This window comes from Meleagris gallopavo, chromosome 1, assembly GCF_905368555.1.
Source record: "Meleagris gallopavo chromosome 1, MGAL_WU_HG_1.1, whole genome shotgun sequence".
NCBI lineage: Eukaryota > Metazoa > Chordata > Aves > Galliformes > Phasianidae > Meleagris > Meleagris gallopavo.
In genome coordinates this window covers 177,229,886-177,249,622 of record NC_139404.1, presented here as the reverse complement: position 1 = coordinate 177,249,622, position 19,737 = coordinate 177,229,886, and the positions used below count along the sequence as shown (strand labels likewise).

Sequence of the window (19,737 nt, the reverse complement as noted above, 5' to 3'; positions counted from 1 at the left end):
CCCCAAACCAGATTGTAGCCTTGGCTAGCACACAGACACCTTTCATCCTTTTCCAAAACCAAAACAGGTGAGAAAGAAGTGGGAAGAGCACAATGCAAGATGATCTGATTTGCAATAGCAAGGCCTATGCATTACTCTAATAGGTTCCATCAGCCAAGGATGGAAACAGGTAAGGCACAAGGACACACAGCTTTTCCTCCAGCCGTGTGGCTCTAGCCCATCTTCAGTTTCACAGGCTGCCCCAGTGCCAGCCTGGCCCCCTCCCACAGCTCACATCGTGCTGCCGACATCACATCTGTGCTGATTTGCATTCCTATTTTCTCTTGCCAGTCAATGTCAGCTGCCAAGCGGGGCCTGTAAACCTAATTACACCCCTCTGTTAGATTGCCTCATTCTTGAAATATGCTGTGAAGTAATACATGATACAAATTACTTGGGGAGGGGAGGGTGAAAGAGTGCGGAAAGGAAATTAATTTATATAAAAACGCAATCAATTTCCGGAATAATTTGTAACAGGTACTAATATTGCCTTGCTACATTTAATTTCTCAAAACATTACAAATGGATTCTACTCGTATGTTTTAGGAGATCTTGGCTGTTGGGGGTTGCAGAGTAAAACAGAGTGCACATATATTATTTTTATTGATATGGAGTCATTAACAGGGAGGAAGGACAGAATTCCCAACTAAGCTTAGCGTGATAGCGTGTGAAGCACAATAAAAACACACTGTGGGATGCATCCTCGTCACATGGTGTTTATAGCCTAACGCCCCAGCCTGTAAAGATCTGCCCATATGTTCTACCCGTGAGCAGTGAGCAGACACTGTATCGTTGACAACAGAGAGCAAAACAGAGAGCAGGTGCTCATATTTTTGCAGGACCAAGGCCAAAGGCAGGAGAAAATATTACCGTCTTCATCTTACTCAGGGAACAGTGAAATAAAGAAGCTGTATTTCCTCACTTCATCTAGGTACAGTGCTATAGAATCACAGAATCATAAAGGTTGGAAAAGAGCACTAAGGTCTTCCAGTCCAACCATCCCCACCATGCCCACTAACTATGACCCTCAGTGCCACATCTCCATGCTTCTTGAACACTTCCAGGGACAGTGACTGCACTACCTCCCTGGGCAGCCTGTGCCACTGCCTCACTGCTTGAAGAAATTTTTCCTAATACCCAACCTGAACCTCCCCTCGTGCAACTTGAGGCCAATACTTCTCACCCTATTGCTGTTACTTGGGAGAAAAGGCTGACCTGCATGTTGCCACAACCTCCTTTCAGGCAGCTGCAGAGAACATTAAGGTCTCCCTTGAGCCTCCTCTTCTACAGACTGAACAATCCTAGGTCCCTCAGCCACTCTCCATAAGCCTTGTGCTCCATACCCTCCATAGCGCTGCTGCCTTTCTATGGACACACTCCAGGGCCTCAATGTCTTTCTTGTAGTGATGGGCCCAAAAACTGAACACAGTTCTTGAGGTGCAGCCTCAGCAGAGCTGAGTGTAGAGGAGTGATCCCCTCCCTACTCCTGCTGGCTGCACTATTTCTGATACAAGCCAGGATGCCACTGGCCTTCTTGGTCACCTGGGGCCATCTGGGCACACTGCTAGTTCATGTTCAGCTGACTGTCAACTCCAGAAATTCATGCTCAGGCTGACCCATGAGACAGGTGCCAGTAAGGGAGGCAAGCCGTCGTTGGTACTTTGTTCAGACAGAAGATGCTGAATTTTGTACAGAACTGAAGCCTTGGCTTCTGTACCAGACAACCTCCCTACTTTGCTGCAGAGCACAGAAAGGACTGCAGGGAGAAGCTCCTTTAGACTTACAAAAACCTGCAGGGGGAAGACCTTGTCTTTCTTTTGCTGGTTTTAGAGCAACCTCTTGACAGGCAGCTTGTCAAACTGTAACTTATAAAAACAGCACACGAGCAACAGCATGCTCAAACTGGGGAGAACCACACAGCAAAATTCCTGTGCAGCTGGCACTAACATCTGCCCGCTGCTCCTCACTGCCCACCCTCCATCCCAGCACTCTGGCTTCGCCCAGCACTGCCAGGCCACAGGCAGGCTCTGCGTTCCGGAGGCAGCAGCAGACCACGTACCGTGCAGCGGCGGGCTCTCGGCCAGGCGGCTTGGCTTCAGCACGAACTGGCACTGCAGCTCCTGGGGCAGCTGCTCTGTCAGGAAGGAGCCCTGCAGCTGCCTGGGGCAGGCACAGTGCTTTGAGCCATGGGGCATCGCATCGCGGATGTGGCTCATCTTGATCCCAAAGGGATATTCGTGTCCTGTGCAAAAAGAAATTCCTGTCATGTGGGCTGGACTGTCTGGAGGTTTTCAGAACTTCCACCTACCTCAGAGGAAAAGCAGATTTTGCACGCTGGCCACAGCAATTTCTCAGTTACCTGAGAACCGTCATTTTTCTGCATGTTTACATTGGCAGAATAAATTACATAAATAATACCTGGGCAGATGTGGAGTTACTGCATTCAGTGTAACTAAACAGATGTAAAGGTACCATCGGACCTACTACAGCTGCATCACATAAAAGCCCACTAAAGAACACAAGTGACTGAGCATTCAGTGTTTATTTTTTCTCCTGCTTTACACGGGATGCTGAAGATTTAGGTGCTGGTTTCTCATATGGTTCTAGCAAGAAACAAGATTTTGAGAGCAGTCATCTGTCACCTGAGCGTGCAAAACAAAACAAAAAAATTCACTATGAAAGTGATTCTCCCTGCCTCTGCATGCTAATGAAGCCAGGAGAGACACAAGTGCACCTACTGCCTGAGGCTGAGAGGAAGGAAAAACGAATCCCAGGGCTGCTGCAGATGAGCTGCATTCAACAGCACCTTTTGGGACTGTGCAAAGGCAACTCATTTCTGGAGGGGCTTTCAAAAATACCAGCAGAAAGACATGTTTTGAACTTGTCTAAACACATGGCAACTTAAGTGTATTAAATCTGAAATGCATTAGTTAATTAAATTAGTTATCTTATACTTAAATTTGAGTGCTGATAGTGGAAGTAAACCTATTTGAGACTGTAGGTAGGATGAAACTGAAGTGCAGTCAAACTGCTTCAAATGTGCACCTCTGATAACAGCCAGCCTTATCTGATAAACCCTTATGTAAATATCAGGAACAGCATCAGTTGGATGTCAGATTCTTCTTTTACAAAGCTTGGACCTCAAACTTCTAGTGAGAGAGTGTCAGTTAGAAAGGTCTTTCTCATTTCTGAATCCTCTGGTTATGTATTTAAAACTACAGTTGTGATTTTATCTGACTGAGCTACACATAATAGTCTAAAAGACAAAGTTCAGTTTCACATTTCAAAGACAAAACAACTTGCAATGTCCATAAGGTGTGCAGGTTAGATTTTCATAAATATTAATGCTGCCTGAATACAGCAAAGCATTTTTAGCTAAAGATGCTTTAAGAAGGAACACTAAGATTTACAGGTATTAGATTTGCAGGAGGAGAACAGAAATTCCACGATTTTTTCTCGTTCTAATTGTGTGTGAACTTATATAGCACAAGTACTGCTGGACTTCTGTGGGGGAAAGGTTCTTAAAGGTTCTTAATAATGGGAGGGATTTGTTCTCAGAACCACAGGCCAAAATCAAATCAGCCTCTCATCACTTCTCAGCTTTGAGTTGGTTTCCGGTGACAGAATGTTGAGAAAAGCATTTTAGGAAGTGAGTAAGAACAGTTTGCTCCTAGTCAGATGGGAGTTGCCAGCCAGTAAGAGAATTATAAAATCATTCAGGTTGGAAAAGACCACTAAGATCATCTAGTCTGACTGTCGACTCATTCCCACCATGCCCACTAAGCACGTTCCTCAGTGTCAGATCTCCACATTTCTGGAACCCTTCCAGGGACAGTGACTGCACCACCTCCTTGGGCAGCCTGTGCCACTGCCTCACCACTCTTCCTGAGTAGAAATTTTTCCTAATATCCAACCTGAACCAACCTGGTGCAACTTGAGGCCATTCCCTCTTGTCCTATCACTAATACAAGTCTGCAGAAACACAGGTTTGCAAAGGCCCACTGGAATCAGGTGAACTGTGGAAGCATAGAGCATGTCTCAAAACTCTGCTGAGCTGTGCTGAGGAGGAGAGTAGAGTAAACAATGCTATGGGACTGTAGGAGGAAATACAGCAAAGCTGGAGTGGCTCCACGGGAGGAGGTGGCTGAGGGGAGAGTCTGGCTCTGGGAAAGACAGAAACTTGTGCAGCCAAAAATAGCAAAAACAGAGCAGGAATTAATGAGCTTTTTCTGTCTCCGTGAATGTGACAAAATCAGACACATTCTTCAAAATTAAGGATCAGCATCTGCTTGCCTAAATAGGCAAACTTGCTAACAGGGAAATAAGAGGAAGAAAGGGGGAAAAAAAAAACAATAACAACAACAAAACAGAAGAGGGAACTTCACATCAGCAATCTCTGCATTTCTTGCTTCCTTCAGCACTAAAAACAATGAGTGAACGCTGAAAAATAAAATGATGTCATCAACATACCAATAAGAGGGTACGGAGCATCTTCTCTTCCTGAAATCACCCACAGCTTGTAGTCTTTTTCAGATCCCTTTGGAAGCAAAATCAAGAATAAGTTTGCCAGCTACTATGAAAAAGTTTGTGTCAGGTTTCTCACAATATAACAATAACCAGCATCTTGCCACTGGCATCAATGGAGCCCAGTTTACTTCCACAGTGCCCAAATTTGCCACATGCAAGTTTCTGAATTCTCTGCCATAGGGAATGCAGCCCCCTCCCCTGCAGCCATCCCAGCTTGTGCCAGGGGTGGTTCCCAAGGGACTCATGGCACTCAGCACAGCCCCAGGCAGCCTCGTTAGCCCTGCTGTGCAGCTGCTGGGGGTTTAAGGGCTTGGGAGCATTGGATGCTGTTTTAAGGCTGTGGAACGCTCCTTCATAATTCACAGTGGGAGGATAAATTTACATCAAAGAAGACAATTTCCAGAGGATTGGAGAATGTGAGCAACTTTAGGCAAAGCCTGTAAAACTGCTGATTTGAAAGCACATTCTAAATATCGCCTTCAGCATAAATATACAAGTCAATATTACAGCTTACTTGAAGGAGGAGAATAGCACATCATTTCAGATATGAAAGTGAGGCAACAGAGACAGAAAGAATGACATTTAATACAAAGCACTTTCAGAAGAAAGGGCAACAGTGAAGTGAATAAATACCATATGAAATGTGAAATATTGCACCTTAAATGCCTTTTCAGTGAGGATAATTAAAGTCTAAAAGTTCTCTGGATACCCCAAAGCAGCATTAAGCTTGACAATTAAATCCTACCTCCTTATAAATTGATTTGCCCACTGTCAAGCACTGTCTGGACTTTACGTAGTGTTCCCAGAGCTCCTGTGACCCTCCTGCTTGTTGTACACACCCACTGTAGTGCCAATACACCCCATAAAGACCATGCAGTTTGCTTGCTGACTGACAGAGCTCTCTGGGCCATATTAGCTGTTAAGTCAGCTAGCAGGAGGCAGAAGGAAAATAAATAGGCTTTGGAGACATCTCTGGTGCCTCAGGGCAAGCTGCCAGGAGCAAATAAATACAGCTGAGGAGCACAAGAAAAGTATTTACTTTTCCTTTTAAATATATATATATATATGAAAGGGTTAGTTACTGTGGAGAGGGGGCAGGCAAGGGGAAGAGCCAGGCAGGGCTCATCTCCCGATTGCAAATGTTGTCCTTTATGAGGCCATTTGTCACTGGAACTGTGGCTGTCCCAGAAAAAGCAGCAAGTGTACCCATGGAGCTGGCGAGCCCAAGGCCCTTCTTTCTGCTCCCCTTGAGCATCTGGGAGAAAGGCTCAATGTCATTTTGTGAGAACTGGTTGTCGTTTTATCAGAGAAACCAGAGGGAAAAACCCCAATGCATGAAAATAGAGTGAGCTCAGCCAAAGTAACATGAACTACACAACATGGGAAATGTAGTTTTTATAATTGCTATTGAAAAGTCACAGAGCTCCTTTCAAGTGGTTCTCTGGACATAAAAAGCCCCTCGAGATGGTGCATAAGGGAAAGCTCCCTCGCAGTCAGATCAGTCCTTTGGGGGAGCTGGGTGATATATAGACTGCAGCTTAATTTATTTAGCTCATCTGATTTTATTGCTAATCTGATGATCTGCCACTAATGAAAAAGGCTTTATGCTACGCAGACGCAGTGAAAAGATGCGGTATATTACTCTAAACAAATGATTCCGTGGGCAAGATTGTACATCTTGCAGAAGGCTTTCATTTTTTTTCCACTTGAAATAAAAATGTAAAGAGGAAGAATGGCCTGACGGTGCTACATACAAAAGAACACAGAGCTGCAACAAAGCTAGCTCCTCCTCCCATGCACCCCAAACACAATTCTTTTTTGGCAACACCATCTTCCTGATTTTTCTGTAAAAGAAATGAGGAAGTACAAATGACATCCATGAAATGGGTAAAAATGAAATGTATTGCAATACAGAATTGCAGCTGTAATGTAATGTGGTCTTGATTTTTGACATAGACTGGGGCAGACAGAGGGCTTGATTTTAGCTCACATCATATCCTCTTCACTTCTATGAATTACAGAGCTACCTTAACTGGACAGACAGCAGGACTGTGAGCTTGGGCCACAGCCCTGGTGTAGGTGGGACACAGCAGCTGTAACAGCAAAAAATGCTGTGCCCAGGAACAACCACACTAGCAACGTAGTGCTCTAGACACACTAAAAGCCTGTGCAAATTAGGGATAAGGAATGCTAGGGAAACCATACTTTGGAGTTACTCTAATTTGGGCTAGGGGTCTCAGGAAGCACAGGAGTGGCATGTGGTCATGTTTGACTTCTTATGCAAGGCTGCAGTAAGGAAAGCCTTGTCAGATTCCTTGCATCTAGAACAACACAGACACCAAGACCAACACATTGAAAAACATCTTGTTACCCGAAGAGCCAACTGTAAGCCATTAAAAACCTGTCATCCAGGAGCTCCCATAACCATCAGCATCGATCAGACACATAGTGAAAAGTTGGGATAAAAGGCTAAGGGAGTTGGAACTCTTACCCATGACAATGATTCCTGTTGCCATCTGAGGGACTTTCTTTTCTGTTTTAGGGGAAAGGGAGTTCATTCAGGATCTATCAGGAATTACTGCACGTACTCAGTGCACTATTTTGAGGTATCTTAGGTAGTTTCAGACCACTGCTTCAATTGGGTGTATTCAGATTCTGTGCAATCACTTGGTTACTCTCATATCTCATGTGACACCAAAGATCTGTGGGTATTTATAGGGTCTGATCTGGACACTTGAGAGCAGTGCTTGTGCCTGTAATCTGGGGACACAGCTGATCATGCTTTTCTGCCTATTTTGAAACTGACAGACAAGCAGGTAAGCAGGTTTCCTGCTCATACTGAGGTACACAAAAGGAGGGCATCAAACTCATTTTTTGTGTCAAGCTATCTCCTCTTATGCATCAGCAAAATGGATTTAAAAGCAACTTTAAACACGTCTGATTCATTACAGGGATGGGAGCTTTACCCAACACTTTTAAGGCATTTGACGATCTCTGGAGGTCTATATATTAACAAAGTACTGCTTCATTTCAACAACACTGAATTGCTAATGGTAAAGGTTTTTAAATTTACGTTCTTATCCTAAATCTTGGAAAAGGTGCAAGAGAAGATTCGATTATTAAAAGCGACTCATTAAGACCAGTGCAAGTACTTACAGAAATTCCCAGCTGCTGCAGGGCCATGAGAATGACATCACTGGCTGTATCAACATTGGTTACATTTAAGGTTTTTGACTGTGAACAGAGAAAAAGGAGACAGGCAAAATGGCATTAAAAATTGGATTCGCACATAGTATCTGAAGTCAAATAACTGCATGATTCATTGCAGAAACAAAAGGAAGTCAAAAGTTATACTGCAGAGAAAGACCCAGCTGCCTAAGACAGAGGTCTGACTCCTCTGCCTTGTCACACACTGCCTGTATTCGCTCCCTGCTTCCCTGAGAGCTCCATCAGAAGGGCACAGTGCCATGATTCTGGGGACAAGATGCATGCATGTCCCCTTTGAAAAGAAACATTTCAGTGAGTTTTTTCACTGAAAAAAAGATGGCTGCATATCAATTGTAAATCACTTCCTTCCCTTTCTATTGAAGTACTCCTGGTAACAAAACACTGCAGATAGGCTGTTCTCTATCTCCTTTGCCACTTTCTATATCGTCTTCTCAAAGCTACATTTGGCTTAATACCAGAAACACTTCCTCTTGGGAATGTGTCCTCCAGTTAAAAATACAGCCCCTGCAGCACCCTCCTACCTCTGTACAGAAGAACACGGTGGCACAAAGGTCTGCTTTCTATACAGCAACGGCGAGACTCAGCACCTGCTGCCTGGTACTAGGCTTCCCCCTGCATCACGGGATGCTGCTCTGCACCATCACGCTGCATGTCACACATTTCAGGCACACCAGGATTAGCAACTTCATTCCCAGCCCCAGTGCAATGCACAGCACCACTGCCATCACCTTGCATGGGGGAAAAGCGGGTGGGGAGAGCACGCCCAAAGCGCCTTTTGCCAAACCTCCAAGACATATCCAATGGCCCAAAGAAAGGAGGGGGGCAGAGACAGGATGCCAGTGCTCCTGCTAGTCCCAGGACAGTTTGCTGTAGCCTGCCGCTCTGTGCAGCACATCAGTTTTATACTGGCCATGTGATGCTTAGGTGAAACAACTGCCTGACATTCTGCATTTAGACAAGATCTGAGCTGTACGGTGTGTAAGTCCCTGATGGTAACAAGCTGCCACGGCAATCAAATGAAAGAAGTGAGAGTATTCTACATCTTGCTTGAGGACATATCTGAACGCTCATACCATAAAAAATTTAACATTTGCCCAAAGCACTGACATCTGGCTCCCAGCAGTAGGTCAGCACATTTGCATAAGTTTTGCTCTGGGCTAGAATACAATAAAACGGTTTATGCCTTGTGTTTACCCTTCCCTACCCTCCAAAAATGAAATACTTCTCCGGCATCCCCAGCTGCTGTAGTACAGGCAGCAGAGTGCCATAAGAACTATTTGTATCACAAAGTTTCCATCTGCTCCTTCACAGCTTTATTACTGGCAATAGCTAGGCTGCAGCGTGTCATTTCTAGGACTGCCAGGATCAGGAAACTGTATTTGGTACATGAGATAACTATAGCAAAAGAGAGAAGACATACAAAATCCCCCCAAACAACGCTGGTACAAGAATGAAACATCTGGGTGCAGGTGTGCTTTATAGATATTTACACCTGAGCACACCTTGATCTGCAGTCCTTCAGAACTACCACAATTATTGTTTATTAACATTTTTCTTAGCAACCCTGCAATTCTATTACAATTCACCTTAACAATGATTTTCTGAAAAAGACAGAATTCTTTACGCTTCTGTCAATGCAAGTACAGAATTCATCGATGGGCATAGACCTCCAACAAAGTCTAACTGCAGTGAAAACTTCTCACATCCTTGAAAATGGTCTTTATGCTTCTGAGCATGAAAAACATGTCTTAAAAGTACCATTAGAAAAAAAGACAAATGAATAAGAAACAGAGGAAGAATGGAGGGATTATCACTGAATGCCAGTGTATCCCTGGGGAACTGTTAAAAATGGCTTTTAAAAGGTGTAAATCACCCTGTGGACAGTCTTTCTCTACCAACTTCCTTTGTGCCCACAATGTACCAACATCCCCAAGCTGATGAATACCACATTTAAGGTAATTTCAGAGTGTTCTTATACACGGCTTTACAGATTTATGATTGTTATAAACAATAAAACACATTGCAACTTTGCAGAATTGAATGAAGGCAGCTGTGAGTTTAAATCAGTTTTAAAAGCAAAAAAAGGAACACTGTACATTTCTTAAGATGTTTATGCATAAGTTCTTTTAGATGTGTTTTTGGGGGGGTTTAAACTCTATAGTCTTTAGCTTGTGTGTTGGATCCAGTATTTATAATCATAGAATCATTAAGGTTGGAAAAGACCACTAAGATCATCCAATCCAACCATCAGCTCATCCCCACCATGCCCACTAACCACGTCCCTCAGTGCCACATCTCCACATTTCTGGAACCCTTCCAGGGACGGTGACTGCACCACCTCCTTGGGCAGCCTGTGCCACTGCCTCACTACTATTCCCGAGTAGAATTTTTTCCTAATATCTAACCTGAACCTCTTCTGGCACAAACTGAGGCCATTCCCTCTCATCCTATCACTGTTACCTTGGAGACGAGGCCAACCCATTTCTTACTAGGAAAATTGTCTTTAAAAAGGAACTCACTTAGTAAAGACAGGAAGCACACACTTCAGGGCTGCATATGCTAAGTCTTCTAGAGGGAGCTAGATCCTTAAAGGAGGCTGTAACCCAAAAGAACCCTCTCATCCCTGACATGCACAGGATATACAGATGATGTGGATTTATACCCCCAGATTAGCTCAAGAGCACTTACATATGCACAGGTTCCAACATCCTTTGCAATTATCTTCAGAGGAATGCTTTTAGGATAGTCTTTTTCTTTCTCTTCCCTTATTCGACTGCCAAAACAAATGCAAAACAAGTGAATTTTTAACATAGTAAGCATAAAGATCAACATTTAAATAGCAATCAAGCAGAAACTGAGAAGGCAGCAGATCATTTTCAGATCTACTGCAACAGAAAGATCTCAGAGGAAAGGAAAGCCTCCAGCACGGTCTGAAGGGGATACTGACCACTGTACCTATTAATGCCCTGTTGTGTCTAAGTTGCTACATTGCACAAATCAGTACAAACAGCAGAAGAACCAGATTTAAAATCAACACGTAGACTTCCCTGCAGTTTTCATTTTAAAGAGCCCATCAACATGGCATCACTCTGCTTTAGAATCATAGAATCACAGAATTGTTTGAGTGGGAAGGGACTCTTAAAGGCCACCTAGTCCAACTCCCCTGCAATGAACAGGGACACCTGTAGCTCAATCAGGTTGTGGCATAATTCAGTGACTGTGATTATTTGAGATCATGACAACTACTTATGAAGGATGTTAATTCCTGAGAAGAGTCATTGCACAGGAGGGTCTACACAACTAGGCCTAACTATGAAGAAGAGGCTGCAGCAAAGTCAAGACAGTTTTAAACAGAAATTGAGATAAAACTACTAATCACTGTAATGTCTTAGGCTGTACTATCAGTTTCTGCTGAAATCATTTCCAGTTCATTGTCCAGAACAGTGAAGAAGACTGAACAGGAGAAGAGTGAATTAGAAATCACCCCCAGCAGGAATGATTTGAGAAGCTCTGTGAACTGTAAAGAATGAAACTAAGACAGAAAATTTAGGTGTAGAGAAACCAAAATCACTTCTGGTAGTATTCTGTTCAAAACATTGACTGAAATGAGAGCTCTGTTTACCCAGATTCTTGTGTATATCCTCTGGCTTAGGGTACATTTCATACAACCAAAGTTAGCCCCACTGCTCTCCACTGCCATGAGCAGCAGATAGGTTGGAACAGAGGTTCCTGAGCTGGGCTTGATTAGATGCCATCAATGTTGGAAGAGCCACAGTCTCAACTAGAGTGAAGGTGGCAGTGTATACTTCAACAATGAAGGAAAGGAAACACATTACAAATAGCTCCAGTTTTCTGTTGGGCCATGGTCAGAAACAAGGGAAAGAGTTTTCCTCCTTGACTAGTGACTGGTGCACAAAAGGCACATGCAGCTCTCAGCAGGGAGAAGGTGTGGAATGACTTTTTTCTTTTTTCAAGAGCTACTATAATTATGGCATTTGTACCGCCGCTTAGGAATCACTGGTCTAGATGACTGGGACTTTTTCCAGTGCCTTCAAAAACTCTATAATAAAGTACCTTTGCAAAAAGGAGAGCCATGTTTCCTTCTGTTCTGCAGACCTGCAAGAATTATAGAAAAAAAGAGACAAATCAGCTGTCATTCTAGTAGCAAAAGAGCCCCTGAACAAACCACAGTGAAATGCACTGCTTCTTGGTTGCAAATGCCACAAGTATATACAAAAAATAAAAGAGTTTTTGAAATTTGAATGAGAAAGCTGTTTCCCTACAAAATCAACAGGAGAGCCTGCCAGGGAGATCAAAAGCCCCAGTTGTTATCTTGATCACAGAAATCAAAGCTTTACCGTGAATTCAGTAAGGAACTGATGTCCAAAGAGAAGAGTACTCTGCTTAAAAATGAAAGCTTAATTTAAAAGCATAAAGGTATTTCCTCAGGTACACAGGCTTTTTTTTATTTCCACTGTTTATTTACCTTCTTATTTACTACTTGGCTTACCACCAAATTACAAAGTACACATAAACCATTTCACCTAGAAACGCTTAACTTTGGACTTTTTAACATCCGTCTTGCTTCGACACTTTCAAGGATACAAAACTACCCAGGTAAATGTAGTTAATAATAGGACAGCACAAGAAATTTAACCTAATTTTGTGCCATCTTCCTTGATCTAAATCCTGCCCCAGATGGAGTAGCTGCTATTCCCACTGCTACTTATGCAAATCAGGTTCTTCACATTTTCAGAGCAGGCATTTAGGGAACTACAAATCTACTGAATGATGCTGCTTCAGGGGCATGCACTTCACAAACACTATAACTGTGATTCTGCTTTGGCTGCTTCAGTTCTGTAGGATATGCTATCTGTGGACTCACACATGGTGTTTTATATTTTCTACGTGCTTCCAGTCATAAAACAATTTCCCTTCTATAGATCTCTGATTCTGGATTGGTGCTATTGCTTTCATTCCCTCCTACTTTCTAATAGCTATAAAGGATCCCATAGCGTCTCCGGATCAAAGCTCATGTTTATTGGCAGGAGTTGAAAATCAATAGAAAATTTCAGTTTTGTTTCAGGATTATTAAGCAAACAAACAAAAAAGTCACAAACAGAAGAAACATCTCAACAAAGAACAGTTTGTGCACAGTACTCTCTTTGGATATGGACAATGTGACATACAAATCAAGCCATGTGTGTCAGCTTTTGCTCTCTGATGGTAAAGAGGAAAATGCATTTTCCAAGACACAACCACTATCTGGAATTTAAGGGTGACAGTGCACTCCCTCGCACACAGTGATGACAGCCCTCTCACTGAGAGTGAAATTAGCCTAATCACTGACATTACCTCTATAGCCCTTATGTGTCCTACAGCCAATGCTGCAAAGATGGACCAAAATCTTTCAGTGATTCTGCTTCAGAAGGAATTTTAACATTTTCTTCGGCACAATTTTATGAAAAAGAGCAATAGGAAAAAAAAGTCACTGTTTTGCCCTATGTCTCCTGTTACTTCCAGTACAAGCACTTCTGCCTGAAATTGTCCTACAAGGGTCTCTTGGATCCTATCATTAGCTTGGTTGTTTACTATTTCTAGTTCATTTTATTAATTAACTGAAGTATGCAACCAATTATATATAAAAAAAAAACAACAAAAAGAGACTTCCAACCGAGCAAGTCTGCAGCACAGACAGTGCTTTGCCAAATCACATGTTCTCTCAGATTTTTTAAGTGATAAGAGAGTACTGCTGCTACATTTGCAGAGACTGAAGATGGGGCACGGAGGGTGACTTGCTCACAGCAGTAGAGGGAACTACTTTAAGCATTGTTTAATTCTTCCTTCCTATATTCACTGGTGCTGAAATGACTCTATGGCTGTCTCAACCTCTCAGCCTAAACACATTTCAGTAACTTGCTAAATAAAACATGCCTCGTTTCTTACCTGAAATTTGCCACACAGTTTGTGGTGGGCCAGCCCAAAACAAAGGACCTATCTGGGTCAGTGCTGCCTTCGCAGACTTCTTCTGTGCAAAATGCTGTCCACATCTCACAGAGACGTGCTTGGCACTTCAGTTTGAAATGAGAGTGCGACCTGATGGCAGAAATTCACATGTTTGTCACACACAGGAATACATAACAAGACAGGTTAAATAACTCAGAATTTCCTCTTCCTTTGAGCACATTTGAAAAGAATTGATGGAAAGAGCACTTCTGCTTTAGTTAAAGAAACCAATGTTTTGTTTGCATTGCATGTGAATACAGAACAATTTCTGATCTAAGTGAGATCAACAGAATTGATATGTGAGATAAACAGGTTACTTGTGGCATCCCTTGGCATCTTGCTTTCTGTGACAAAACTGCCCGTGACTGGAGCTCACCTCCAAATTTCACCATCAGGCAAAATCACTCTTTGACTTCAGCAACTTCAGCGCTGCTGAGGTGTTAGCAGTATAGTATGATTGCTTAGCTCCACGGTCAACAACTATGCTGACTGTGAATAGCAACAACTCGATCAGACTGAAAAAGCTACTCCTCAGGAAAGACACAACAGCCTGGGTCACGTCAGATCTCCACAAACTAGCTGCGGGACTTCACAGCATCACAGGATGGCTAAGGATAGAAGGGACTTCTGAAGGTCATCTGGTTCAAGTGCTTCCTCATGTTTAGAGGAAACCTGCTGCACTCAAGTTTGTGCCCACTGCCACTTGTCTTGGCACTGGGCACCACTGAGCAGAGCCTGGCTCTGAGCTCTTTGCACCCTGCCTCCAGATATTTATGGACACTGATGAGATCCCCCTGAGCCTCCTCTCCCCCAGGATGAACAGACCCAGCTCCCTCAGCTTCTCCTCACAGCAGAGGTGCTCCAGTCCTTTCATTATCTTGACAGCCCTTCACTGGACTCACTCCAGTATGTCCATGTGTCTCTATTACTGGGGGGCCCAGAACTGGATTTAGCAATTCAGCTGAGGAGAGAGGAAGGATCACCTCCTTTGATCTGACGACAGTGCTTTGCAAAATGCAGCTAGGAATACTGTTTGCCTTCTTAGAGGCAAAGGCATATTGCTGACTTGTGTTCAGGAACATTGTTGACTCATGTTCACGTGTCCATCAGGACCCCCAGGTCCACCTTTGCAAAGTTGTTCTCCTTTAAGAATACCCGCTGAGTTCTCAAAATATCTACTTATTTACAAAGAAGGTATATTACATGATTTTTTTAAACTTTTGAAATTTAATTTACATTAAAACCATGAGCTTGCTGTGCTAGCAGGGAAAGGCTGAAGAAGAAATGGCCCTTCCCTGAAGGCCCTTCTAATCCGAGGACTGCAAACAAGAGCATGTCAGCTCATCGCACTGTTGCAAATATGGATGGGGACAGCACCAGGCATCATGGTGATTAGTGCTTTATAAATAAATATGCCAGGTAAGCAGTTTCTTAGGGCTCTGGTACACAAAGACTACCTTCTCTGAGATTAGTCTCGTTTACAAGGTATTTGATTTAGAACAGACTGAACCAATATGGTCTGAAGCATGAAAGCACTTGGAGTTTGCAGCTCTAAAGAGGATTGCAATGAACTTGCAGTACCTCAGTTGGTCCAGCTGACATTGTGCTAACAGGTATCTCTGAACAGAGCACTGCTGATAGCCCTGCCACATTCACAGTGCTGGGAAAGAAAAGACCTCCGGTCCGCACCACAACAAAAAGATGCACTTGAATGAGAACACTATAAAATACTGTAAAATACCATCTCAAGTTCATACATTTTTTAAACCATATCATAGTGTTTCCTGCCAGCTGAACATTTCAGTTCTCTTTAAGCTATTACACTTTGTTACCCTGTCCAAAAGAAGCTTAGAATATTTCAATATGCTCGTCATCAAGCCAATTTGTGATCTAGCAGATAAGATGAATACAGAAAGGACTGTAGCGGACTGTCCACAGAATGAACTGTAAAAATGGAGACTTACAGCCAAATACAGACATAAATTGTAATGTAAATCTTAATAAATGGGTGATTGGCCTGACAGTACCATTGAGACTGGGGTTATGCTGGGGATAAGCCTGCTGAGCTTCCCTTTCTCCTCAATACCTTTTCCCCAGTATTCAGTACAGAGAACTCTCTACAGGCTGCTTCACTTCTTAACATTTACAGTTCATAAAGCCAGGCCCCTGCAGTGCCAGCAGCAGGTGTTGGCAGGGTGAAGCACAGATCTGCTCTCCTTGTCGTTCCTGATGTATATCCTTGCCCTGTTTGCCATGCCTAGTCACAGCTCTCAGCTATCATCAGTATTCAAGTGGCCTGGTTTCTGGAGGCGCTGAAAGGGGAGCCTCCATTAACATCTAAAGGGCCTGAGGTATAATTTTATCCCTATCTGCCACATTCTTTCTCCAGTCCATGAGTTCTCAGTGTTGCTGAAAGCTGAGTCGTCTATTTAAGCACCAAGGCATTACATCTAGAAATGAATTTATCATTACTGACTAAGGAAGAAGCATGGCTGAACATTGGAAAAATGGAAGGAGTATCTTTTTTTTTTTTTAAAGATGATTTTTATCTAAGATCATTTTTTTAAAGCAGTCTTATAAAGATCAGGCAGATCCAATTTGCACTGAAATCACAGAAAATTAATGCTCAACAGTGGTGGAGGTACTTATGTACCCCAAGTTGTCTTACCTCTGCAGGACAAACTCAGATCCTTTGGCTTTCTGTAAGTGGCAATTGGATACCTTGAGGCTGTTAACAGATGGAAGATTAACTTCTCACTAGATTTGCTAATCTTCTTAATAGGACCTTCTGACAAAAGCATTAATGGAACTAGTGGGAAATCGCTACTGTAATTCCACGTATTTACTCAACCATAAATTTCTATGTCCAGCCAAGTTTGGAAAGTAACCCTAAAATGAACGTGTATATGTGTGTGTATGTGTTATAGAGAAGAAAGAGGAGGCCATTTCCTTTCCTTACAAAAGCTTATGTGAGAAACCTTGATTGGTGAACTGAAACACCCTTGAAATATTTGCTCTGCTGAATTAACACACATTCTCTGGAAGAAATTTAATTAGTAAATGGAAAACAGCATACAATTTTGCACCCTTAGTATTGGTTTAGTGAAAAAAAAAAAAAAATCAAACCAACCAACCAATTAATGTATTGCAATCCTCACACGAAGGCATTAAATGAAGGGACAGGAGACAGAAAAGCACAGAGTATTAATCTTATTTTTCATAAGCTGGGTTAATGGATGAACTGAAAAGATAACAATCTGCATTTAAAAAATGATTAGGAAGTATCAGAAAATGGACCGATAGGTATTTTGTTCAAAGTCACACCAGATCATCTGTGGAGAGGACTCACCTCCCCATATTTCCAAGGGGGCAATGCCAATTCATTCCTTTTAAGCAGGAGCTCAGTGCTGGGCAGGACTTTGCTCAGCCAGCTTAGAGGACACCAGATATTTGTTGCTTTCTTTGGAATAATGTATGCCCATTTGCCAATCACACAAAGTCTAATTACACATGAGCTCCCTTGTGCAGTGACCAGCTACCTCCAGCTCAGTTGGCACTGGCAATGTGCTGAGCTGCACCTAAGAAGCATCTCTTAGATGCCTATAGGCTCCAAGTTGGAAAAAACTGCCTAACGAAAAGAATATTACAAATTTTTAGCACCTGCACATGGAATAACTCTGAAGTTAAATCAGACTCAGCTGTATCAATTCCATCTAGACATTATCCTGGCGACCTTGTGGCCCGACTCTGCATCCACTATTGGAAAGTCAACAGCAATCCCTAGTTACAGCTGCAGAGCAGTACATACCACTCAGGTTTTCCCTCTAAGAATCAGAAATGGTATTTTGGTGTGTGGGTGCCTTTAAAAATGCTGATTTTCATATAGTGTTCATTAGTGACAGCTGTGATGCTTTAATTGCTGTCAGGGAAGCTGTAGAGAGAACATCCCAATGAGTTCTTTAAAATGCATGAATATAATTTGAAATACATGAAGCTATATCACTTTACTATTTTTACCACTTCTAGCAAAGATGTGGCTTATTTCTCCCCTTTTCTTTCCACATACAGAAGCACAATTTGTTCTGTTCCAACTCCATCAAACATTGCAGACTCCTCACCACATTAAATCAAGTGCTGTAAGAGCTGTTATTACTCCCTGGGGACCATATTTTAGAGTGGTGACACAGAATAAGGCTTTCCAACACCACTGGGAGCCAGTCAGACCTGCAGGTATGCACAGCCCAGCCTGGGGCTCAGCATGCTGACCATGTGGGAGGCACTCATCTCACCTGGCTTCAGCCTTCCACAGCTCAGGAGCTCACACCTAAGGCAGTGAGATGATGCCTCTGAGCAGTCCCCTCTCCACTGCTGATGCTCTTTTCTAAAGGAGTGGGTTTGCCACAGGCAGGTGCTGGCTTTCCTCTACTGAGACAAAGGAGCCCAGGTGAGTTGCAAATACATAGCATTTGAAAGCTTAAATTAAGTGAGTTGAATCCCAGCCTAAATACAACACAATCACAAACAAATGCAGAAACAATTATATTACTGCTACTGCTGGTAGAACAGTAAGATGCCCTGTAAAAATCTCAACGTTCATCAAACAACCTTAGCAGAGCATGTTTGGATACAGTATTCCCCATGTTGTCACACCACATAAGGTGAAGGAGTTCATTTGGGGGTTTGTATTCTCTGTGTGTGATTCAAACAGACGCTGCTCAGATTCCTACTGAAAATGCAGATTTATTCTGACTTTTCCCAGCAGCCTCTGAAACAACTGCTTAAGCAAAGAGACACATTGCAAAAGCCCAGGATTCACATTGAGATTACCCACCCTGTGAGACTACAAACAGTGCCTAACAGAGAATGAAGCTGCTTCAGGATCCTTTATGGTTATTTCCCCATAACAACAAGCGAAAGCACCCCCTAGAATTGCCTTAAACTACAAATGCTGCATGAAGCCAGCATGCTAGACACAGCTTGTAAATCTGATTTAATTGTGAATGGTAGAGTGAACAATCAGAGCTTAGCAGCAAGCCTGACTGCACAGGAGCTCAGCCCAGACCATTGAGCACCACTTCCCAACCTCATGCTGCTTCTGGCACAGCACTGTGGTGCTGCCCATGACCTCTGTTCTTAGGCAGCTGCTCATCAGCTGCTCAGAATCTTTCTTCTCAGAAAGAGTGGAGAAGCATAGGCTGCCAAGAGAGGTGGTGAAATCATCATCCCTGGAGGTTTTCAAGAGAAGGGTGGATGTCACACTGAGTGACATTGTCTAGAGTGGTCACAGGCATGGGTTAATGGTTGGACTAGATGATATTAGTGGTCTTTCCAACCTTAAAACTTCTACAATTCTATGATCACTGGAGAACATCAAAGTAGCTCCCAGGTAAGTGTGAAAGCCTGTAGCCTCTCTCCAACACAGCAACTCCATAGGAATGACGATGACTTTCTATAGCAACTTTCAGTTCAAGGCATCCCAAGGGACATGCTGAGCAGTGGTGAGTTTATAACACTCAGTTCCCAAGGCAGGGAACATGATATAATGCAAGCAGTGTATTCAAGAACATCTGCTGCTGCTCTGTGCTGTGGCCTGGATGCTACGGGTTCTAGGGTCTACAAAAGTGACTGCTGAGTTCAGGCACCTAACTCATGTTGACCAAAAAATAAAGATGCTTGATGATTTAGGGGAGATCTACTACCGAAAAAGGAATTCCTCTACTGAAAAAAAAGGGCTACTCTGTAGGAGGGGATGCCATACTCACTTGGACTTGGCAACAACCAGAAGGTCTGTGAAGAGGAAGAGGTGTCGCTCCTGGGTCTGCAGGCCTGTCTTCAGTTGCACGTGGCCATCAAGGAGGAACGTCCTGTTGTGGCACATAAAGGACTGCACAAGGGGACATGCCTCCGGGCTGATGGGGGAGAAGCAGCCTTCCCTGC

General features: G+C 43.1%; 1 protein-coding gene across 2 annotated transcripts in view; it reads right to left on the bottom strand.

Moving 5' to 3' along the window:
- The window catches only part of ARHGAP20 (Rho GTPase activating protein 20), a 60,247-nt gene that overhangs the window by 13,516 nt on the left and 26,994 nt on the right, over positions 1-19,737 (bottom strand). Inside the window, exons 3-10 of one of the 2 annotated variants that reach the window (XM_085216231.1) lie at positions 19,563-19,733; positions 16,469-16,528; positions 13,741-13,890; positions 11,869-11,910; positions 10,483-10,567; positions 7,723-7,800; positions 4,510-4,576; positions 2,099-2,281 (exon numbers count right to left, since the gene is read on the bottom strand). In XM_085216231.1, the coding sequence (XP_085072357.1) occupies positions 2,099-2,281; positions 4,510-4,576; positions 7,723-7,800; positions 10,483-10,567; positions 11,869-11,910; positions 13,741-13,890; positions 16,469-16,528; positions 19,563-19,733 (836 nt within the window). The remainder of the gene's footprint in view (positions 1-2,098; positions 2,282-4,509; positions 4,577-7,722; positions 7,801-10,482; positions 10,568-11,868; positions 11,911-13,740; positions 13,891-16,468; positions 16,529-19,562; positions 19,734-19,737) is intronic. The other variant, XM_085216232.1, reaches the window with a different exon arrangement.